The sequence below is a fragment of the Myotis lucifugus genome, unplaced genomic scaffold, assembly GCF_000147115.1.
Source record: "Myotis lucifugus unplaced genomic scaffold, Myoluc2.0 scaffold_282, whole genome shotgun sequence".
NCBI lineage: Eukaryota > Metazoa > Chordata > Mammalia > Chiroptera > Vespertilionidae > Myotis > Myotis lucifugus.
In genome coordinates this window covers 202,159-226,601 of record NW_005871330.1, presented here as the reverse complement: position 1 = coordinate 226,601, position 24,443 = coordinate 202,159, and the positions used below count along the sequence as shown (strand labels likewise).

At 53.7% G+C, this 24,443-nt stretch overlaps 1 protein-coding gene across 5 annotated transcripts in view; it reads left to right on the top strand.

The window, feature by feature from the left end:
- Positions 1-24,443, top strand: part of GAS7 (growth arrest specific 7) — a 202,546-nt gene that overhangs the window by 89,593 nt on the left and 88,510 nt on the right. The window contains exon 1 of one of the 5 annotated variants that reach the window (XM_006099725.3): positions 22,203-22,498. The exons of 3 other annotated variants lie outside the window; for them this stretch is intronic. In XM_006099725.3, the coding sequence (XP_006099787.1) occupies positions 22,481-22,498 (18 nt within the window). In that variant the 5' untranslated portion in view covers positions 22,203-22,480. Of the gene's footprint in view, positions 1-22,202; positions 22,499-24,443 lie in introns of those variants that run through there. One more of the 5 variants, XM_023763359.1, reaches the window with a different exon arrangement.

Here is a 24,443-nt window from a genome sequence, read left to right as displayed (position 1 = left end):
TGGCAGGCGAGGGCTCTGGGATGTGGTCAGAGCCCAGGGACTTTCTCCCAGCTGCTGAGTCCCCTGCGGGTGGCGGCAGCAGCCACCTGCTTCGGTCCAGGTCCACCCCATAGGCTGTAGGCATGGCCAGCCTGTCCTCCCAGGGGCACGGGTGGGAATACCTGCTGCGCCCCCTGTGGTGAGCACCTGCATTGCTCCAGCTGATGGTCTTCTCCTTGCCTTCTCCCGGGAGCCTCTGGCATGGACCCCCCCTCCCCCCGCCCCCTCCACCCAGAGGCCAGACGCCGCTGACAACAGCTGCTGGTCAGAATCGGTTGAGTTATAAGACAAGGTCTCGGCTGGACTCAGCTCCCTGTCACCCTCTCCTGCTCTCCCTCAGTCCCCCCACCTGCCTCCTGCTTCCAATACAGAAGGTGCCCCTCCACCCCACCCCACCCCACCCCACAGATCTCCTGGTCACTGGGAAATTAGGGGCATGTGGGGGGTAGTCTAATCATCTTCCTCTTACTCTGAGGTCAGGTTGCCTCTAACCCCGAGGAGACAGGCCCCTGCCTCCAGCTCCTCAGATGTCCCTGAACAGCCCTCCCCCGTGCCCCCCAGGCTGCCAGCCCTGCTAAGCTGTGCTTGGCGTCTCTTGCATGTTTCTACTCTGAGCCCATTTTCCCAACACCCCTGTTATTCCTTCTCTCCGTGCCACACAACTTGCCTAGTTGGTCCCGAGAGTCTATGGAGCCCCGGCCAGGACTTTGCCAGGCATTGGGTGTTGGAAGACTTGCTGAGGTGTGCGGGACCTGACCGCCCAAAGGAGCATCAGGACTCTTCCCAGGGCATGTCACAGAACTCCCACTCCACCTGGCTTCAAGCAGAGAGGGAATGGATAGGTCGGTGACCGGAGCCACTCCCAGGGTGTCAGCTTCAGACACGGTTCCGAGAGGGGCCTCCATGGCAGCATGGTGCGCTGTCCTTCTCTGCCTCCCCCCCTCTTCCCCACCAGCCCCTTCTCTTCTGCATCGGCTCCTCTCTCTGGGAGGTTTTCCTGCAGGTGTCAGCAGCTTCAGGCTTGCGTCCTGTCATAATACTACTTTCTTTCCCAATAATTCCAACCAGAGTCCAAGGATTGAGTCTCAGATGACGGATGTGGGACACCTGCTCATTCCTGAACCAGTCTCCAGGGCCAGGGGAATGGAATTGCTCATTGGAGAGGTGGGAAAGGTGCTTCCCCGAAGGGAAATCAGGGTGTTCTCCCCAGAAGCGGGGGTGCACATCGCGGTGGCATAGGCACACACAGCGAATAGCTGTCACAAGTCTCTTCCAGCTCCTGGTGGCTGCCCGCATCCCTTAGCTTGTGGCCACATCACTCCAGTCTCTGCGTCCCTGAGTGTCCTCCTTCTCTTCCGTGTGTCACAAAATCTCCCTCTGCCTCCCTCTGGTCAGGGCACTTGGAACGTCATTTAGGGCCCAGCTGGATAATCCAGGATAATCTCATCTGGAAATTCTTAATTTAATTACATCTGCAAAGACCCCTCTCCCCCTTGGCTGCCTGCCTGGTGGGTTCTGAGGCTGGTGAGACACCCTGGGAGCCTAGGGTGGTTTGCAAGCCACCATATCACCCGTCATGTGCTGGGAAATGCCACATGATGCCATTGAGGCTTTCACTCTGCCACAAAAATCCCAACTGTGCAAACCAACCCCGCAGCCCCACACACGATGGGAGATGAAGCTGGCTCGGGAGGTCTTCAAGGAGGCCGAGGGAGAGCGCCGGGGAGCCGCCGCAGCTGCCGCTGCTGGACCCTCGCTGTGGAAAATCCCGCTATCAAAGCATCTTTGAACTCCAGCTGACAGTTACGTGATTAATGTTGGATCTGGGGAAAGCTGTGTTTGGGAAATGGAAAAGGGAAGTGGATGAGCACTCCTGCTACAATGCGGCTCTCTCTGGCAACGGTCTTTGGAGGGTGGTGACTCACTGGGAGACAGCAACAAAGGGACTGCTGTGGCTGCAGCACTTCCTCTGCCCCTTGGAAGTGGGAGCGGGGCCTGGGTGTCCTAAAGGAGCATGAGGCCTGGCAGGGGGGCGAGGGGGTGGTGGCGGGGTGGGGAGGGCAGTGACCAGCACTTGAGCTGTGCTGGGTGTCAGCCAGGAAGCTGTCGCGGTGAGCGGGTTAAAGGAGAGGTGATGCACTAGGAGTTCCGGAGCCAGTGTTACTAAGGGCGTGACCTGGGCTTGTCCTGACAAAGCCTCAGTCTCACCTGGGGTCCAGGGCAGAGCTGCCCCTGCTAGCTGTAAATGCACACACGCACCCCTGGGGTCAGCTGCTAATGACCGAACCTCAGTGTGCTCCCCTGTAACGGGTGTAACTACAGAACTTACCCCGAGGACGGTGGGGAAGATTGAATGAGTGAATGTCACACATGTGTTTACTACTGTGGCTGTAATTTCCTGAAAGTGGAGACCAGGGGTGGGCAAACTTTTTGACACAAGGGCCACAAGGGGTTCTTAAACTGGACCGGAGGGCCGGAACAAAAGCATGGATGGAGTGTTTGTGTGAACTAATATAAATTCAAAGTTAACATCATTACATAAAAGGGTACGGTTTTTTTTTTTTTTTTTTAGTTTTATTCATTTCAAACGGGCCGGATCCGGCCCGCGGGCCGTAGTTTGCCCACGGCTGGTGTAGACAATTGAAGGCTACCTGCCTCCAGCACTGGTGTGACATTAAATGAGATAATGCACATAAGTATTCATAGCAGGCCTTGCCATGCTTCCTGTGGATGCGAGCTCCCTGTGGGCGAGGCCCTCTGTGTCGCTGGCTGCTGGGGTTTCCGGGGGAGAGGAGAGGGGTGCCTAGTGCATAGGAGGCGCACCGTGAACGCAGGTTGATGGACCAGCGAACAGATGCTGCGTGCTCTGCAGGCGACATCTTGACGCAGGTGGCCCCAGGCCCCGAAGTATCTCAGATGTTGGGTCAGGACTTTGCTAGAGCCATGGCTTCCAGGCTTTGGGACAGACATGTGGCTTTGGAGACAATGCTGGGTAAATGCAACAGAAAAGTTAAATAAGTGCCTCATTGGGCCCAGTAGAGATGGCAGGATAGCAGGGTTCGCCTGGGTTATGGGGACACCTGGGTGCATACCTATATACATACGTGGGTGCCTACACACATGGGTGCCTACATACGTGCTTGAGCACTAGGTATCACTGGGCCTCTACTCATCATTTGATGGGGTGGGAGGGAGCAGGGACTCCTTTTGTCACAATGACAAAAAGGTGGTGCAGGGGCGTCCCCATGAAACCACACAGTCACCCCCTGCGGCCTCTCTCCACCCAATCTGGGAAACCCAGCCAGCAAGCAGGACCACAGGCTGGCGTGGGGGTGGAGCTATGCTGGGGATCATCCTTTGCAACCTGTAGGGCTTGACAGGCCCCCTGAGTAGCCATCCTGCTCCCCCCGCCCACCCCCACCCCACCCCCCGGGCAGCCCCAGCTGCTGCAGCCCTCACCCACCCACTCCCTGGGTGCCCGCAGGCGCTCTGGGTCAGAGGGTGTTTGGTGTGGGCACTGCGGTCTGCAGGGCATTAGGAATATTCATCTGCTGGCAGTGGCTAAACACCCAAGAGGGGAGGGGGGCTGGGGATGTGAGCAGCTCTGGCTGCTAATTCAGGGATTCCTAAGACAAAGCATCCCAGCAGCTAAGCAGAATTAGCCTGTTATTTGAAGTTATTCACACAAAGACTTAAATGGTCTATATGTTCGTGTGCCTTCTGTAAGCAAGATGCATTTATGTTTTTAACATCTGTGTGTATTTTCTGTGTATCAAAGAAGAATCATTTGAGGATGGTTCCAGAATAGTTATAGAATCTACTTTAAAATATTTAACGAAATAGTAAAACAATTTCTCCTTCACTGTGGGTCAGAGCTTCTCCGTGACCTCCAAAAGTCCTCTAGGTAACCTCTCTGTGGAAATGGCCTAGAGTCACTGTCAGTAGGGACCAACTCAGACACGGTCATTGTTAAGGGTACCAGCATTTCTCAACCTTGGCACAGTTGACATTTGGGGCTGGATAATACTTTTGTGGGCACAGTCCTGTGCATTGTAGTATGTTTAGCAGCATCTCTGGCCTCTACTCCCTAGATGTCAGTAGCCCCTTAGAGCACAATTATGACCCTCTCTCCTCCAAAAGATGTCCTCATCCTCGGTCCCAGCCCCTGCAACCTGTGAGTGCTAGGTTGCATGGCAAAGGGGAATTGAGCTTGCGTATGGAATGAAGGTTGTTAACCAGCTGACTTTGAAATGGGAGATCATCCCGGATTATCCCATAAGCGGAAGAAGAAGACAGAAGAGAGAGAACCAGAGAGATGCCGGTGTGAAGGGGACTTGACCCACCATTGCTGGCTTCTAGGATGGAGGAAGGACCCAAAGCTAAGGAATGCGGGCGGCCTCTACAAGCTGGAAAAACAGGGAAACAGATTCTTCCCTCACACCTCACAGGGGCACAGCCCTGCGGACACCCTGATTTGAGCCCCTTGAGACCCACTTCTGAACTACAGGACTCCCAGGTAATACATTCGTGTTGTTGTCTTGAGCCACCGAGTTTGTGGTGATTTGGTGCAGCAGCACTTGGAAACTGAGGTCCCTGCCCCCATTCCTGGCCCCCATCCTGACAGCCAGTACATGTCCCCTGTGGGGCAGAGTCTCGCGCCCTCCCCCCCCCCCCCCGCCTCCCGTTCAGAGGCCCTGGCTGTGTGGAAGGCCATAGTATTTGCCTCGAAACCGGGAGAGTTGAGTTTCTCTGTTCTGTGAGGAGTGTCAGGTTGGGAGTAGGCACCCCCCGCATGGCTGGCTCTGCGAGGAAGGAACCGATGGTGTAAAAGGGGGTGGGTGCCCCAGCTGCTACCCCACCCCCTCCCGGAGGCTGCTGGAGCTGTCCCCCTGTTATTAACGCACAGAATTCCTGTCGCTGCTTGTGCATACGTGAATGAAGCTAGAGAAGAAGCCGAACTCCCTTCAACTGCACCATAAAAGAGAACATAAAAACTCAATAAAACACTGAAATGTCAGCCGAAACAGCATTGCAGGCAGAGAGCTCAGCAGGGAGGGTCAGCACTCCGGGCGCTGCTGGCACCGATGTGGGAGTCGTGGGGAGGAGAGGCCGGAGCCCAGCCTGCGCTGAGGGCCACAAGCCTGGGCGCAGGGCCAGGCGCACAGCCCCCTGGTTTCTGGGCCCAACCCCGATGCTGTAATTCTGTTTATTTTGCTGAATATGAAATCCATATGGTTCTGATTTCTCCTTTGTGATCCATCATCTCTGTATGGCTTCGGAGCCAGAAACCACGTGCGTCGGCTTTGAAGTTGTTGTTCTGAGGCAAGTAGGAAGTTGGGCTTTTCTAGGGTTCACTGGGACACCATCAGGTTCCCCTTGGATTTGAGAGTCACTCCCGGGAGTGGGAAGTGGGCTGGCACGGTCGGTCGGGTCGAGGGGAAGGGCCGGTCAGAAGCTCAGAGTGCATTTGCACAGCCAGGAGCCCCTTGCTGGTCCTCCTCTTCATTCCAGGGGTCCCGGCTGGAACAACAGGCGGTTCCATGTCACCTGCTGCCACAGGTGGTCGATGGAGTCATGGCCTTGGGCTCCTCCCTGCAGGCCACGCTTGAGGGCAGACCAAAGGCAGCGGTTGGAAGGGAAGAATAGGGAAGTCAGTAGGATGTGAAGGAAGACATCCCCTGTATCGTGGTTTCGATATTAAAGGGCCAGCCAGGCCATTCTGTGATGGGCTGGCCTCGCTGGATACCTGGTGTATGGAGGCCAGCGGTCCCCAAATTTCAGCATGTAGTAGGTCACTCACCTGGAGGGCTTGTTCAGACCATCTCAGTTTCAGAAGGGCTGGCGTGAGGCTGGGGTGAGGCTGTAAAGTTCATACGTTCAAACAAACTCTCAGGTGATGCTGATGAGGCTGGTTCATGGTTGGGAACCATTGGTCTTGAAGAAGAGCATCTTTGAGAGCATCTTTGTAATTAAAGTGGTACAGGGCACATGCAAGATGGGACAACAAGTTGATGTTTCTCTCTACCCTTCCCTCCCTCCCTCCCTCCTTCCCTCCCTCCCTCCCTCCCTCCCTCCTTCCCTCCCTCCCTTCTTTCCTCTCTCCCTCCCTTCTTCTCTACTTCCCTTCTTCTCTCTCTCTAAAATAAATTAACAAATAAAAATATTTTAGCCCGGCCGGCACAGCTCAGAGGTTGCGCATCCACCTATGAACCAAGAGGCCACAGTTTGATTCCCGGTCAGTTCACATGCCTGGGTTGCGGCTGGATCCCCAGTGGGGGGCGTGCAGGAAGCAGCCAATCAATAATTCTGTCTCATCATTGATGTTTCTCTCTCTCCCTCTCCCTTCTTCTCTGAAATCAATAAAACTGTATTTCAAAAAGTATTTTAGAAAGTGGTGCTAATAACGACTGGTTCTCAGGACGTTACAGTTTATGTGTCAGGGCCCCGATTTTGGTCTGAATGATCCTGTGGGGAGATGGTGTCATCATCTGTGATTTTTCTTCTTTTTGAAGGTGAAAGTAGCTTTTACTTTATTTTTTATATTGTCATGCAGTAAAATTGACTTGTGAGGGGTATAGAGTTCTATGAATTTTAATATCTATTCTGGATTTATGCAGCCAGCACCGCAGACAGCATATAGAACAGGTCCACACCCCAAGATCCTGTCCCATGCTCTCCCTCTGCGTTCACCCCTCCCTCCCCAACTCCTCATGTGTCCTCCATCCCTACAGTTTCGTCTTGTTGAGAATGTTGTATAAATGGAAGCCTGCAGTGTGACCTTTTGAGACTGGCTTCTCTCGGTATCCGTGAGGTGTGGAGGCTGTTGCATGTGTCAGTAGCTCATTCCTTTGTATCGGTAAGTAGTATTGCACTGTGAGAGGCACTTCCACACGCGCATCAGTTCCTACTGATGATCTTTTGGGTTCTTTCCAGGTTGGGATTATTTTTTTAAAAAAAGCTGCTCTGAACATTCATATATAAGACTTTGTGTGGACATATGTTTTCCTTTGTCCGTAGGTCCTACTTAAGTATTTTTTATCTGAATAGGAAACTGCCAAACTGCACTCCTGATCCACCAGCAGTGGATGAGGGTCCAGTGCGCTTGGGTCACGTCTGAGTCTAAATGGTGTAAGTGAGTCTGGGAAGGGCTCCAAGTTGTCCACGGCCCTAGCCCCTTGGTTGGCCCTTGAATCCTGGAACCCGGCCCTGCTGCCCTGAAGGCTGCGAACATCCTGCTGCTGGCTGTGCTGAACCAGAGCTAGAAGCAGGGGCTGCAGTGCGGGGTGGGGCACCGGTGCCATCAAGGCATGTGTGGCCAGGCTAAGGCAGGCATTGGCCCAGGGACCAGGGACACAAGAGAAAAGTGGAAAAGGAGTTGCAAAGTAGAAAAGGTGCACATGCTAGACTCAGAGAGGTGGAAGGCACGAGGGTATTATCCACCCCCCACCCCTTCCTACCTCCCACCCCCACCCCCGACTCCCTTCTCATTCTTAGGCCGAGGCTCAGAGAGGGGAAGCATGTCACTCAGCTCACTGCTGCCTCTGGACTCTGCCTGTGGAGGGCAGTGGCCGCAGCCAGCTTGGCTTCCTGAAGCATCCTTAGTAAGGCAGCAGGGCCACGGCGGCTTCCCCTTGGGGCTTGAGGAGTACAGCTTTTGCAAATGGATATACCTGGCGCAGCTCATCACCCTCCCTCAGTGTCGGCCTCGGGCTGGCTCCAGGCAGGAGTTGGCGTTAGGAAGGAACTTGTGCAGGGGCCGTGGCTGCAGCTGACACAAGAGGGGTGACTTCATGGGGAGGAAGAGGTTCATGCAGGGAAGGCCCCTTCTCCGGAGGCCGTCCCGCCCGCCCGGGGGGACCGGGCGCAGCTGCTCTGGAAGGCTGCGGACATGCTTTCCCGATTGCAGCATACTTCTCTTTCATTTTGAATATCATTTGTTTGGTTGCCGTGGCAACGCCGGCTCTATTTTAATGCTAACCTGCGTGGCTGCAACTTTCTATATATAAGGGCTGCTTTGCACAGTGAATTAGCTGATGGCACGGGGAAGCAGCAGATGACCAGCGTGTCAGATCGGCACGCGGAGGGACTGCGGGGCTGAGGTGAGTGGAGGCGTGTTGGAGCTGCTGTCTTTGTGCAGGTGTGGGAGCTCACTGGAGCCCGGGACATGGGGGGCTGCCACTCCTGTGGGGAAGCCTTCCCTGGACAGCCTCCTGCTGGGCAGGGGCGTGGCTGTGCTCTGGAGGGACTTCTGTCCCCCACGTGTGCCTCCTCCTTCTTTCAGTGAGTCGGGGCTGCTCCGGGGACCCGGGCCCCAAGGCTCTGGGAAGAGGAGCAGGCACCCAGGCGGGGGTGCTGTCCGAGGTGAGCTCAGTGCAAAGTGAGTTTTTCTTGCTTCTTTGACTTGTCTCCGTTCCCTGTTCTGGATCTTCTCGCCTCCTCTGTTTTGCCTGTTCTTAATCCCGAATGTGACCAGTCCCCGTCGGGCCAGTTGGCTCCGAGTGGTGTGGGTAGAGTTCTCAGGAGAAGCCTGGGGCCTTGGCAGTGGGCACGTTCCGCTCCTTCGGGCTGTAGGTAAGGGAGAAGCCCCGAGCGGTGCCGTGCTCTGCCAGACGCCACACAGCCAGGCAGAGAGAAAGAGGGCTGGAAGCAGGCCCACAGGGATCTCCTGGTTCACACATGTGTGCTTGTGTGTGTGTGTGTGTGTGTGCGTGTGTGTGTGTGTGTGTGTTCCGTTGTGCGGTCCTGGGCAGCTCCTTTCCCGTGTCGCAAGTTGGGGGCACGCACTGAGCACAGGATTACATAACAGCATGAGGGGCCATTTAGGTTTCTGGAAAGAGCGTGGAAGTTGGAGTCTAGAAAGCGGATTCCTGTGGATTCAGCCACTTCCCAGGGACGCTTGTGTCGACGTCTCCGAGGCCCCGTTGCCCCAGCATGTGCTGGAGGGTCGTCACGCCCGCTGACCCTGTCGAGGCCATCGTCTGGGCCCCAATGGGGTGGTGTGTCTGGAAACCATAAGGCGTCCCCACAAGTTCGCTCCCCGTGACAGGGGGGGATGCCGCCACCAACAGAGGAGTTCTCCCAAGACTGGCTTCGTGGCGTGCTGCCAAGCGCAGTGCATTGTACCATCGTTGAAAGTCTCAGACTCGCAATGTTTGAGCGCTGCGACGCGAACGCTTGTGTGTGTGTTGGGTTATGAAGTCAGGTGCGCCCTTTACAAATGCCGGTGAGCAAAGGAACCTGGGTTCTCTGCTCCGGGGGCTGTGGTTTCCTAACCTGGGAAAGCCGGGAGGAGAAGGCAGGTCCTCCTTGGGGAGAGCCCCTCGCAAGCCTCCTTCGGAGAAGCCGACGCGGCGCAGTGGGCCACACAGACAGGGACCGGCAGGCCAGCTGGGGGGGCGTGAGGTCTGGGGCTGGAGGTGGCAGCCCCGCTCCCAGGGCCTGGGGTGGGGGTGGGGTTGGGGGAGCTCCCAGGGTCAGACTGAGGATGCCGGTGATTCTGGCAGCGCGGGCCCTGCTCGCCCTGCACTCCTCCCAGTGGCCCTGGGACACACCTTCCTTCCCAGGCCAGGAGCCTGCAGGTTTGGATCCCCGCTCCTCCCAGGAGGACGATCCAGTCTTCCTTCCCACCGGCATGTTCCAGGGGCTGGCTTGCAGCTCTGTCTTGCTACCCCCTGGGAGTGTCCATGGTGGCAACCGTGTCATTTCACCTCAGGCCCCACGGATGTGCACGTGCCCTCCCCGAGGCTGCTGTGCCTGCTCGCTCGCTCCTCGGCCCCTCGAACCCCTGCTTGTCTCTCAGAGTGCTCCACGCGGGCTGTGCCTCAGGCCACCTTCTCTGACTGCCTCCCCAGCTGGCGGTGCGTGCCTTGCTCCTTACTGTTTATTCCGCTTCCTCACACGCCTCCTCCCCTCCCGAACTTTCTCATCAGCTGATGGGGCACCGCTTTTCCATAGACAGAGGAGGACAGGTTTTTCATGGTTCCTTCTACCCCAGACACCTGTGCTTCCATTCCAAGGAAGGTGAGACCCAGGTTGGGGTGCCCTGCTCTGGGGTGAGAGGGAGTTGGCCACACATCGACAGCCCTTGGAGAGGGTGCACGGATCCCCTGGAAGCTGGCACCCAGCTGCACCCAGGAGATGATGGTGGTAAAGAGGTCTTAGCGGAAGGCTGCTCAGTACAGGGTGGCTGGTCAGTTCAGGGTGGGGTGCTAATTCATGCTTGCAGTCTAGGATGATGGTATTCAATCCTTCAAAGCCAGGGAGCGCTTTCTTCAAATGACTGCCTATGCAGAGACCCTACAGTTAAAACCAGGAGCTGTGCATTGGTGGCCAGTGGGCAAAGTCAGGAGCAGAACTGTGGGTTTAGGTTGTATGTTTTGTTTTCGTTTTTGCCCACGGTTTCATTTAGAAATTTTTGAGTTGGTTGCCAACATCTACACATCAGCAGATTTCACATTAAAAAATTCTGATTTCCAGCGTTTCTTGCAGAAATGGGTAGTAGCCCATCATCCTGTGTGGCATCGATATGCCAATGATCAGTGGCAGATTTTTGGTTTTTTGTTTTTAAATATATATTTTTATTGTTGACAGTATTACAAATGTCCTCCACCCCCACCCTCCTCCTCCGTCCATCCCCTCCCCTCCCCTCCCCACCCCAAAGCCTTCACCACACCATTGTCTGTTTCATGGGCTATGCAGATAAGTATATAAGTTCTTTGGTTTATCTCTTCTCGCCGCCCCCCACCGCCCCCAACCCCCCCAGGTATGTCAGTCTGTTCCATGTTTCCCCCTATGCTTCAGGTCTTATTTTGTTCATTAGATGCCACAAATAAATGAGATCACGTGATATTTGTCTTTCTCTGATTGACCTGGAGACTGTTATGTTAAATGAAATAAGCCAACCAGTGGCAGGTTTTCCAGTTTGCCGCAGTCCGCACCCATCTCTTCTGTCTCCAGCACTGAGACCTAGAATGGCACAGTTGCCATCCTTCATTTGATTTGTGATGTTTTCCTTATGTTTAGAGACATGTGAAACACATCCTGGATTCATGTCTATGAAAAGAGGGCCATGCTCTTCAAGATGCTTCAGAGTCTATTTCTGAAAGTGAATGTATCCGTCTCCTACAGATTAATGTTCTCGAAACAGGGGTAGAACAGACTCCCTTTCCCCTCTCAAGTCAGTGGTTCTCAAAGCGTGATTCCTGAACCCCAGCAGAAGCACTTGGGGACATTTTAGAAATGCAGGCTGTTGGGTGTCACCCAAACCTGCTGCTTCAGAAACTTGGAGGAAGGGGCCAGCAGTCTGTTGTAATGGCCCTTCTGACCCGACAGACAGAGCTAAGGCATGGATAGGGTGCCGGCACCTGTCCTTGTCCCTCTCCATCCTTTATGACCCAGAGGAAGGAAAGGTGGGGACCCCTGGCCTAAGAGGAAGATTAGGGGTTCCGCACCACACCCTCCAGGCAGAGTTCTGTGTGGGCTCTGAGGGCTGGCGGAGTCCAGCCAGCTACGGGATCTCACAAATCCCAGTCCCTTTTGTCCAGCCACCGCCTGTTCAGCACTTCCATCTGTGGGTGCCACGGGTGCCACAGTGAACAGCCTTCGAGGGTGCCTTCCAGGGTCCTGAGAGAGAGATGGTCACCAGGCCGGCTTCCCATGGAAGAAGCGGCGTGTGACGGTAGCAAACCAGGCCAGGGCATGGAGTCTCATCCCGAGAGATCAGGTGGCGGCTCAGGCTTATCAGAGATGTCCAAGCACCCATGGCCTGTGTCCTTAGGTGAAGACAATATGCCAGTTCTTTAACGACATATGGGTAGGCCCTGGCCAGGTGGCTCAGTTGGTGAGAGCATTGTTCCAATACACCGAGGTTGCGGGTTCAAGTCCTGGTCAGGGCACATACAAGAATCAACCAATGAATGCATAAAGAAGTGGAACAACAAATCAGCTTTTCTCTCTCCTTCCTTCTCTCTCTAAAATCCAAAATAAAATTGAAAAGCATTTGAAAGCATATGGGTAAAAGCCCAGCACATGAACCTTTCAAGTCTAGCACTGATAGCTCAGATGGCTGTTGTCCTAGATCAGCGGTTCTCAACCTGTGGGTCGCGACCCTTTGGGGGTCGAACCACCCTTTCACAGGGGTCACCTAAGACCATCGGAAAACACATATATAATTACATATTGTTTTTGTGATTCATCACTATGCTTTAATTATGTTCAATTTGTAACAATGAAAATACATCCTGCATATCAGATATTTACATTACGATTCATAACAGTAGCAAAATTACAGTTATGAAGTAGCAACGAAAATAATTTTATGGTTGGGGGTCACCACAACATGAGGAGCTGTCTTAAAGGGTCGCGGCATTAGGAAGGTTGAGAACCACTGGCCTAGATGGTCACGTGGCTCTGTCTGCTTTCCCTGGCTGATGGCTTTAATGACTCCAGTGGGCAGTCCCCGCAGGCCAAGAGAGTGTATTTTCCAAGCGTATCTACTTGGGGGGCTCTAGGCCCATGAGGGGCTTTCTCAGAGCCCCCAGCCACGGCATTGCTGACCCCCACCCCCATTCTGTTCATTTGGGACTTGGAGGCCTCTGAAGGCATTTCAGTGTTAGCCCCTCCTGCGTGCAACAGATACACACACGGTGCTTCTCCCTCCGCCTTCTTGTCTCCCTCTCTGCCTCTACCCTCACGTGGGTGCCCAGGTGACCCCAGGAAAGTAAGAACCCCTCTTTCTCAGTGGGCTGACAAATCCTGGACCGAGACCAGGGGAACTCCATCTATTCAGCACACACTTCCTGGGTGTGGTTTCTGTGCCTGGGAACTTGGGGAGCTCAGACACCCGGGGTGAGGACAGGCCCCCCCCCCCCGATCACCGCCGTGGGGGTGAGGAGCGGACCAGCCTGCCTGGGATCGAGACAGGCGGGGCGGGGGTTGCATCTCCCAGGAGACAGCAAGAAGTGAGGCCCTGGCCCCTGGGCGGAGCAAGGCGGGCCCCTGTCCCGGCTGGAGCGTTGGCCCCACGCTCCTGGATTTCATGGGTGCTGAGCTTGGGTGCTGCCTTGTCCTCTTGTTCCTGTGGGTGGGGCTGCCTGCCCCGGCTCCCAGCTCTGCCAGCTCTTCCAGCTCAAACTCCACTGTGGCTCTCAGTTGACTTTCTTCTCAGGTGTCATTTCAGCGTGGTGGCTGGTCAGGGCTCTTGGCTGTGGAAATGCTACTCTTGGCACTTTCCTTCTCTCCCCTGGCACCTCCGCTGCCGTTAATGAGGCCCCCCCACTGGCAGTCCTCTATTCCGTTCTCCTGTGTGAAATGGGTAATTAGGGGCTGGCTGAGCATGGCTCCCGCAGAACCTCTACCTGGAGTATTCGCCTTTGGACAGGGGAGCCCAGGGCACCCTGCAGGCCAGCCTTGGGGACAGGGGGTGGGGTGAGGCGGTGGCTTCTCTCCTGATGTTCTCCTGAGGGTCGGATGAGCTACAGAGTTTGAGGTACTGGCCCCCACAGCTGGGGCTTCAGCAGCTGAGAACAGCTAACGGTACCTAGTGTGGCGTCCAGGCAGTGGGACCGACCCTGCCGGTGTGCAGTGAGGAAAAAAGGAACCTAACCCCAGCCAGTTTGGCTCAGTGGATAGATCGTCGGCCTGTAGTCCCGGGTTCGATTCTGGTCAAGGGCCCATATCTCGGTTGCAGGCTCGATCGCTGGCCCTGGTCAGGGCTCATGTGGGAGGCAACCAATCAATGTGTCTCTCTCAAATAGATGTTTCTGTCTGTCTCCCCCACTCCCTTCCATTCTCTCTAAAAATCAATGGGAAAATATATCCTCGGTTGATGATTAACAAAAGAAGAAGAAGAAGAAAAAAGAGAAAAGGAACCTAACCCGTTGTCCTTCCTGTTATCCAGCCAGTCTCACTGTTAGGAGCGTGGCGTGTGGAGGGGTGTCCTTGGCGATGGCAGCAGGGTTCACGTGAAGGTGTCGGCAGGAGCTCCCGGACGGCGGCCAGGGCCTTGCTGGGTTAGTTTGCAGCTCTTGTCCAGGGCCGTGTTGGTCTTGGTCTGGTTTGGGGGAGGGGGTGTCGCCTGCTTTCCAGTGGCCGGTGGGGAGGTGGGTGTCTCGGCTCACGATCCCCTAAATTCCAGCCTTGTCCACTGGGCGCTGTAACTCTAGTTCCCATGCCCTCGCTCTCGCTCCTGCGATGGGCTCCGTCTGTGCCAGAGGAGTCGGGGTGTGTCGCTCTGCGCAGGTGGCTGGGCTGCTGGGGACGCCGGCACGGCAGCGCGAGCGACTCGGGGTTGGGGACGTCAGCCGATGACTTTCCTCCCAGGTTGCTCAGTGATTTAATGGGGACAGGAAGTTGGGGCAAGGCTAATATCACGGAGGATCCACCATGGTTTTGGCCCTCAACTCTTTACAAGAATTCAGTGACGTAGGTGGTGGTATTTCTATATCTATCTGTAGAAAAGGGGGAAAAAATGAGGTTCAGAGAGGTGACATGACTTCCCTGAGGTTCTAGAAGCTGGGTTTGGGAACAAGCAAATGGATGTCTGTGGGCAACCGAGTGACTTGTGGGGGCTGTAGCTTCTGTTTCGTACCCATGCCCACATCCCAACACATCCATGCCCACCTTGTTTTAGGACTCCCTGTCAAAGGGTGGTTTCTAGAAGTTTCTGGAATCTTCTAGGCCCCCTTGTTGGAGTGGAGATTTGCATTTTAATGAGTGGAAAAACATAGGCAGGAGAGGATTTGCCAAAGGGAAAATCAAGTGCGCTCATGACTTCACTCCTCTTGTGTGCACAGCTGTTTCCTCTCTGCTCCCCCTCCCTTCATGGGGCTCACTGGCCACAGACATGGGCAGTGGCTCAGGATGAGCAGAGAGCCAGACTCGATGGACAGGGTCACCTTGCACAGGACAGTAATGGGGTCAGCCCAGGATCTGTCCTAGGTGGGGCTCTGGCTTCTGCCATCTGACCAGAACTAGTCCCTTAGGCATGATGGCAACATCCGCACCAGGACTGAGGAGGAGGGGCCTCTGCTTTGGGACTGGGGAGCCTTGGTGTTCAATCCCCGTCTGTCTCTGGACCTCAGTTTCCCGATCTGTAAAATGGCAACATGGGATCAAATGATCTCTAAGTTCCTTTCCACCCCTAATTTTGAGAATGTTCTTTACTGTTGCTCATGCTATCTTAATTCAGTTCATTTTCTTAAAAATACTTTCCCCCACAATTCCCTGCCCAAGTCTTCCTGCCATTTGAAACATCATATAATAAATCCTAATCTGATCAACAGTGTTCATTTTAGGAAATGGCGAGTGAGATGAGACATGTCAAGGGAGATTTTATTAGTAAATTAAATTATCTAAATATTTAAAAATAAGACTATATTCATACATTAGCTCATGATGGAATAAATATTTCTTTACATGCATTAAAATAAATATGCTCATCATGGAAAATACAGAAAAGCAGACATAATAAAAAACATTTAGTATTCTTTCCCCCTTTTTTACTGTATATATTTGTCTACATAACTGGGATAATATAATATATTTGGAATTTTATATGCTGATTTGGGGGAAGGGCAGTGGTTTACTGATTGTAAACATAATAAACACATTTTTAAAAGTCAAATTTTTATTTTTTAACTACAAAATTCTTTAATGTAATAAAATTAATAGTATAATTAAAACAGCCAGAGGAGTCCCACAATACAGCGCTGACCTTGGTTAACACTTTTGTGTGTCTCCTTAGTTCTTCATAGGGTGGGCACAGCATTGTTTTTTGTTGTTTTTTTTCCATAGTTGAGATCATGCTGGGTAGTCTGATTTCTAAAGCCGGAACTACTCTTAGAAGATGATATAAAGAGGGTTTTGATGACAGAAAGCATCAGTCACTGGGTGGCTTATTAGTCTTTACTTATCTCAGAGCGGGGAAAGACTTGGTTCATTTAAAATGAATTTTAAATATGCAGAAAATCATTACTCAAGTTTCCCGGCAACGACAGTGGCCACTGTGGTGTTCTACACGCGTAGCCTTGCGGGGGCGAGGGAGGGGACAAAGGCCTTTTGTGTGGCGGTTCTCCCAGCAGTGTCCTCAGAGCCTCAGCGTCCCCCCTGGTCGGCCTGTGCGTGGATGCAAAAGGCAGCATCAGCTCTAAGTGTCCCCACATGGCCGGGACTGGCCTTGAAGGATGTTGCAGGAGAAACACATACCTGTTTCCAGAGGAGAGGGAGGCAGAGGAGGAGGAAATGCTAGGGCCCAGTGTAGCCCTGGGCTGGGAAGCCCACCAGAGGGCACACGGTTTGCTGGATTTCTGAGTTGGGGGTCTGCACTGAGTAGAAATCGGTCAGGCACAGGTGCATTTATATGCTTCCTTCTCCTTGTCATCTCCCTAATTGCGCTTTCTCTCGGTGCCTGGGCGTGAGTGGGCGGGACCCTCACTTGCACGTCTTAGAGAACCTTCCTGTTTCTTGCACATGAAACATGGCTGCAACTGGGCTGGCTATGGACGTCTCAGATCTCCGACTTGCAGACAGAATCTCATATGTGCAGTGCCGTTCATCCCACCGTTCAACAGGTGTTTCTAGAACACCCTTAGTGATGGACAAGATACTGAGCGCGCCCCACGAAACGCTGGCTTCAGTGGCATTTCTCCTTAGCGCTCGTAGAGGGGCGATGCCAGGCCCTGGGGAGCAGTGAGCGAAAAAACTGACTCCCTAGGTAATGTTTCCCTTTGCCTGTTTTTTGTTTTGTTTTGTTTTGGTTTTTGCATGATTTTTAAATTATCTTTTATTATTTTTATAATGGATTATTGATTTTAATCTATTCTGGTCTTTTCTAATGGAACACTTCTTAATAACACATTGCTTCTTTATTGCCTTTTCTGTCTTGCGATTTAGGGAGTTCTTTTTAAGTTTACCCTGCACTTTATTGAATTACCTTTTTATATTTTTATTTTTTCACATCTGCCTACTGTGGATTTAAATAAGCAATTTCGTGTAATCCTTACCTCATCCGTTTTCTTCCTTGGGTCATTCTTTCTATGTTGGCTGTTTTTTTCCATTGTGAATTTCTGTTCCTCTTTTAGGGAGCTCACGACTTTTCTTGCATTCTAGCGGTTTCCCGGCATTTTCTTCTGAATTGTTTTCTGAGCTGTGCTCTTCCTTTGAGCCTCCAGGATGGCACATACTCACCCTGATTCCACATGCTTTTCCCGCCTTCCTTTACTCATTCCTGGACAAGGCAGGACCCTGTGCAGATGTTGCATCTACCAGCAAAGTGCATGCATGTAGACTGCCGCTGGCCGTGGCACCTTGATGGAGTGGTAAATCCTTCCCTCAGTTGCTTGCCAGTAGCTCCGTGATGGGCACATCTCCCAGTCCACTTCCTGTTTGCAGACGGGCTCTCCCTTGAGCACTGCTGTTCTACTGCCTGGTTCTCTGATATTCTGATTGATGAGGGGCCTTGGACCCGACCGTGCTGAGTGCAAGAAGCAGCTGCCAGTCACCTCACAGGAGCCCTCGGCCCAACGGGCCCGAGGCCAGCACTACCCACATCCCGTTCGCCCTCTCTCCTGCTTTCTTCTCTATTGATCTTCCCTCCTTCCCTGTGTGTCTCACGCTCACAGCCCCTCGGGTGCGAAGATCCGGTTCCCACGCCCACCCCTCTTTCTGAGCCAGACGGAGATGGGGCCTCCTCTTTGTAGTTGGTGAACATGTTCCTTGGTGTCTCACTCGGGCACTGTGAACTGCCTATTTCTTCTTGGGACTCCCTCCTCAGTTGGGTTCTGTGACTCTGATTCCAGGACTCACATTCATCCCTTCCCCACCATGTAGCCCCTGAGTCTGAGCCATGGGCTGGGCTGGAGCAGAAAAGAATGAAGAGCTGGTTCTTGCCTTCCAGGGTCCTGGAGAGGGGCCCCAGGGTCTGCACGCACTGGAGGAGGGCACTAGGGCAGGGCACGGGGTCCAGGGAGTAGCAGGGAGACTTCGTTCTCCCATCATGTAAGTGAGAACATGCCCCAAGGTTCAGCTCTTCCTCCTTCTCTATGAACCCTGAGCCGAGCCCCAGGATTTCGCGGCCATCCCCAGGCAGGTGCTCCAGCTCCATGTGCTAAGGGCCAGACTCACCCCGATTGCGCACCAGTCACTTTGAACCTAAGTATGAAGCCAGCGCATCTAGCACGCCCTCCCAATCCTACTCCCACCGCAGCTGATCTTGGCTGGGTTACTCGTCCTAGTTTTCTTGTTCCCTGAGGAATCAACTTCTACTTTCTCCCAGGCCCCCCACATCTCATCAGTCACCCAGGCTTATGCTGCTTCCTACTTGACATCCCTCTGCTCTGCGTGAGCCCTTTCTCTCCTTTCCCACTGCCAGGCAAATTCCGTATCTTCTGAGAAGCCTCCCCCGGGCCTGCCCAGCTCTGGGTTCTGAAAGCTCTTATTGTCTGTCAGTTTATCACTTGGCACTTAGTGTAGACTCCCTTGTTAGTTATATCTCCTTTTTTTTTCACTGTGTTTGTGACTTATCTTCCCCATGTCAGATGCCCAGTCTTTTGTATTGTACTTGCCCGCATTGCCCACAGCATTCACGGTGGTCGGTGACTGTTAGTTACTATCAGTAACTTGATTGGTCACGTAGCCAAGGGCGTGCTTATCAGGAGTCGGGGGTCTTCGAGGTCCTGCACCCTGGAGACTGCACCAGCTCGTGAATAATTCTTCCCTTCGTGACTGTGAAGCAGTTAGAAAAAGTGAGTCATCGCCATGCCCAGATGTTCTTCCTTATTAATAATCTTTATGAGACAACACGATTCATTCTAGAGAAGATATCGGCTTTGCCCTGGCTGGTTCTTCAGTGGTTAGCGTGTCGGCCCGTGGACTGAAGAGTCACAAGTTCGATTCCGTGTGGGAGGCAACCAGTCAATGTGTCTCTCTCACATCTCTCTCTCTCTCTCTCTCTCTCTCTCTCTCTCTCTCTCTCCCCTCCCCCCTTTTCTTGCCTCTTCTTCCTCTCTTCCACTTTCTCTCTGAAGATCAATGGAAAAAATTTTCTTGGGTGAGGATTAACCAAAAAGAGGAAGAGATGGGCCTCTAGTGAACCTGGCCTGGGTATGTGTATTTCAGTTTTCAACCCAGCTGAAACAAAGACTAAGAACAAGAGGGTGGGTTTCAGCTGATGCCTTTAAACCCCAGAAAATGCAGCTCCGTGGAAATGATTGTGTCCTTTTGCTTTCGGATTTCCTACTGTTTCTCATTTGCTCACATGGCCCCATATGTGGAAACCTACCTGTTTGCAGAAACCCAGAAAGGGAGAACAACTCATGCTTTTCACAGCGACTCTAATGATAGACGATTATCAATCAAGCAAAAGAAAAGTGACTTCCTCATTCAGAGCTTGGGATAACCCCAATGGTAACCCCCTAGAATGCATTTGCAAGTCGTACACACCCCGACATAACTTTGGTTAGAATCGAACACCCACAGGGCTGGTTGGTGCTGCTTGGTGCAGGTCGGAGCAGTTTAGCCTCATGAATAATAGTGGCCAGAAAGGTCCCTTGCCTTTGGCTGGAGGCCACAATGGGAAATGCCTCAGTTTCCCTGAGATTGGACCATAGTGAGCCCTGCTACGGATGCCCCGACCTCGTTTTCTAGTCATCTTAGTCACTGCACTCACCCAGGGGCTGGGCGTGCACGGTTCACCTTCCCTGGAGACCCTGCCCCTGTGCATCTCATGAGGTGGCTCACATCTCCATCTAAACCAGTGGTTCTCAACCTTCCTAATGCTGTGACCCTTTAATACAGTTCCTCATGTTGTGACCCCCAACCATAAAATTATTTTCATTGCTACTTCATAACTGTAATTTTGCTACTGTTATGAATTGTAATGTAAATATCTGATATGCAGGATGTATTTTCATTGTTACAAATTGAACATAATTAAAGCATAGTGATTAATCACAAACAATATGTAATTATATATGTGTTTTCCGATGGTCTTAGGCGACCCCTGTGAAAGGGTGGTTCGACCCCCAAAGGGTCGCGACCCACAGGTTGAGAACCGCTGATCTAAACGACGTGTGTGTGTGCCCATGTGCATGTGTGTGTGCGCGCACGTGTGTGTGCGCGCACGTGTGTGTGTGTGTGTGTGTGTGTGTGTGTGTAGTGAAACACACATAACAAAAAATGTCCCGGTGTAACCATTTTCAGTAGCTTTAAAAACATTGACCTTCTTGTGCAACCATCATCACCGTCCATTTCCAGGACCTTTTCATCTTGCAAAACCGAAACTCCGCATCCGTTAAACAGTAACTCCCCATTGCCCCCTCCCCCCAGCACCTGGCAGCCGCCATTCTACTTTCTATTTCTATGAACCTGGCTATTCTAGGAACCTCACAGAAGTGGATTCATACAGTGTTTGCGGTTTTGTGACTGGCTTCTTTTTATTTCGCATAATGCCCTCAAGGTTCATTCATGTTGTAGCATGTGTCAGAATTTCCTTCCTTTTTGAGGCTGAATAATGCCCCATTGTGTGTGTGTGTGTGTGTGTGTGTGTGTGTGTGTATCACATTTTGTTTATCATTCACCCATCAGTAGACACTCGGGTTGTTTCTACCCCTTGGCTATTGTGAATAATGCTGCCATAAACGGGGGTGTGCAGATATATCTGTTCGAGTCCCTGCGCTCATATCTCTTGGGTATATACCCAGACGTAGCCTTGCTGGATCATATGGTGATTCTATGTTTAATGTTTTAGGAGCTGCCATACAGTTTCCATAGCAGCTGGACCACGTTACATCCCCACCAGCAGGGGTTCCAGCGTTTCACGTCCTCGCTAGCACTTGTTTTTTCTGGTTTTTTGATCGCCATGCCACTGGGTGTGTGGTAACATGTCATTGTGCTTTGCGTTTTCCTAGTGGTTAGCGAATCGGAGCATCTTTTCACGTGCTCATTGGCCATTTGTAGATCTTCTTTGGAGAACAGTCCTTGGCCTGCTCCTAATTAGGTTGTAGGATTGTAAGTGGTTGCTGAGCCTAAACTATTTTGTGCCCAGGAAACAGCAGCTCTCGTCTTCAGCCGCTGCTGATAGCAACAACATGGCCAGCCTTTCCTGAGCCCTCACATCCCCTCGCACGGTGCTGAGTGTTTGTATGGATTTCCCCCCTTTATCCTCACAGCCACCTGTTGAGGACTATGTTGTGATCATCTCCACTTTACCCTTGAAGGAACCACAGTGTGGAGGCCTTGCTCCCCGTATCACAGCTGCTGAATCAACAGGGTGTGACCCTGATCGGACTGGTCTCCAGGGGATGGCACCGAATTCCTAGCCCCACCCACCCAGGGAGCTGGCATTGAAACAGCTTCTTCAGTCAGCAGTTCATCCACACACACGCTTGAGAGAAGTGATTTGATAGGAAACCACCCCGGCCTCAGGACCTGGGTCCCCACAGAAAATTCCATTTTCTTCCATATAGAGAATCACTTCCGAAAACCCCACAGAAACGTGGGGCATTTGAAGTGCTAAACCCTCAGCTGCTCAGAAAACGCTTTCTCAATGGAACGATGTGACGCGTTCACCAAGGACCCAAGTCCCCACCTAAGTTCATTTCGTGGGAGGACGCAGCATTGTTCTCAGGGTCCAATCCTTTCCCCACTTGCAGCTAACAGCTTTGTGACCAGCAGCCCTTTTTCATCTGAGATGCACAGCGTCTCTCGCCCGCAGTCTGTCCAGATCTGGAAGTGGGGAGGGAGAGGGAAGGCAGGGGGCCCTCATCTTACCCCTCTGGGCGCCAGCTCCCCGGCCCTGGGAAGATCTAACACAGGCTTCTTTGGGGATCATTCTCTGTTCCTTTTATGTTGGGCCTTATCTGGCCTTGGGTTCACACAGCCCGGGCCGGGGCCGGGGCCGGGGCCAGAGCCCTGACTTTGGGCTGGGAAGAAGCTGGCGGAACATTCCCCAGCAGGGCTTGGGCAGGCCCAGGGAGTCCCGCCTAAACTGCAGTGGACAAAGGCGCCCTTGTCCGCAGGCCTGGGGGTGGGAGGCATCTGGTCAGTGACACAGGCTTGGCCATTGTATGTCGTGACCTCAGCCAACTTTTTTTAGCTGAGAAAGGGGAAAAAGAGAGAGAGTGTTAAAAAAAAAGGGGGGGTGGGTGGAGAAAGAACTCCCCGAGAAGCTGCATCTGGAAAGTCGAGCGGCGATGACTTCCCACAAGGGCTGGAGCGGATTTGGAAGGAACTGTGCAATGTAGCGGGTTCTTTGTGAAAGAGCGGCCCTGAGAGAAGCCACAGGAACATCCTCTGGGTGCCCGGAGCCCTGACCCGGGGAGCCGCTCGCTTCAGCCTCGTTTCCCGCAGAGGGTGCCATGCGGAGGCAGCTGGCGGGGGCCTGGCCCTGAGTCCGGGGACTTCAGACAGGACCCCAACCTCTCCTCCGAGTCGCAGCCCCAAGGAGATGAGCTGTCCTCTGATGGTAAGAACTGACCCTGCTCGCCTGCCCATGTGTGGGCTCAGCTTGCTTTTCTTCTGCGTGTTTCCAAATTGACTTCGACGTTTTAAAGAGGCAGCTCTGACAACCTGGAGCTGTGGGCTCCAACCGTTAAACTCAGAGGGCCTGGGGGCCCTGAGTGCTGGGGGCGCCTTTCACGGGCCCGGGCATGAGCAGGGAGGAAAGCATGCTGGGCCGTTGTGAGAGAAGTCCGGAGAAGAGGAGGGGAGGAGGACAGAGATGGAAAGAGGGATGTCCATGGCGGGAAAGGGACTCTCAGCTCCCCCGGTTCCCCGAGCAGCAGAGCGGCGCTTGGATTTCTCTTGCGGGGATTGCAGTCCACCTGTCACCGCCCAGTTTAACTTTCCCACATATGAAGCTTGGCTTACAGCCATCTACCCACCTGCCTTCTACCCCATGGCCCAGTTCTAGCCGGGACACCACAGGGTGAAAGCCCATCAGGGGACATAGCTTTCCAGAAGGTAGTTGAGTATCTGCCCCGGAGACCCAGTGTCCCCATGGTGGTTCCAGGCTGGGCTGGATGCTTGTGTCCAGTTGGATGGTGGCGGCAGTGGCCATAATGGAAATAATGGACACGGCCCTTAGACCTGGGTAGACCTTTCTGCTCTGGGAAGGTAGCCACCCCCCTCCTTTGGGAAGCGGGCCCTCTCATCAGCCTAGACCTCCGTGAGCACCGCCCTGAGGCTCTGGCAGCTGGGGAGGTCCAGTTTCCATGGAAAGGCTCGTCCGTGTCCACACCTCTTTCTGGAACACTCTCTTCCCCACTCGGCTTCTGATGGGGCCCCAACCGGTGCCAGAGAAGGAGATGGTGCTCGTCACCCAGGTGCAGCCACTGACGGGCCAGTTCACCTCCTAGAAAGTTCAGAGCAGGGCTGCCCAACGGTCAGGGCGCATCTAAGTTGTCCCCAGGGCAGGGCCTGGGGCTCTGCATTTATAATCAGCTCCAAGGCTGCTCACACGGGGACACACCTGAGAGACGGCGGTAAAGGCCCCAGACCGATCAGCCAGGACCTGGGGGGCTTAGGGGTTTGTGGGAAGAGGGATTCACAGAGAAGATGAACACTAGGGACATTCAGGGAGCGGGGAAGGGCCCGGGCAAGGCTCTTGGCAGAGTGGGTCAGGCAGACACGGAGGTGTGTGGGTTTGGGTGTAGGCGGTCGGCGGGGTGCCCACGCGTCAGAGGACTGTGATCGGGGTGCAGGGTGAGTGGACAGAAGCGCTGACTGCCGGCAGGCCCGGAGCAGTCCGCTGGCGCCTGCCTGGGCCTCGGGGCGAATTCCAGCTGCAGATGCAGGGAGCCCGGGATGCCAGGCAGAAAGCAGAGGGCTGGCACACACAGCTCCGCTGAGTGCGGCTCTGGGCGTGACGGGGCGGGGGCAGGCGACGTGGGCCCAGGGGTCAGAGGACTCACCACACTCACCACGGCCAGCGGTGGAAGCCCGGCACCCGGGCGGGGAGGCAGGTCCCCGGCGTTCGGGCCTGGGCAGTGCTCCAGGGACAGGCTGATGCCTCTGAATCCCGTGTCTACCCTTGAATGTGACTTTGCCTGGAGACCATCTGGTCCAACTTCTGTATTTTCAAGATGAGGAAATTGAGGCCAAGCCGCAGAAATGGGGTGGGTTGCTCAAGATCTGACAGCAAGACAGCCCAGCCCAGCCCTCGCAGTCGCGTGCGGGTCACAGAGCGGGGGTCCCGAGCTTGGGAGCAAGGCCTCGCGCTCACCACGTCTGGTTCTAAGCCCACCCGCGGCAGAGGCCCAAACGTGCGGCTGAGTTGGGTTGGAAGGGATGGTACTGACTTGGGGAAACTGTTCCAGCGTCAGCCTCAGTCTCCCTCTGGTGTGTGTGGCTCAGAACCAGCTAGGCCTCGCTGGGGCTGGGTCTGCAGTCAGAAGTCTTGGCTGGCACCA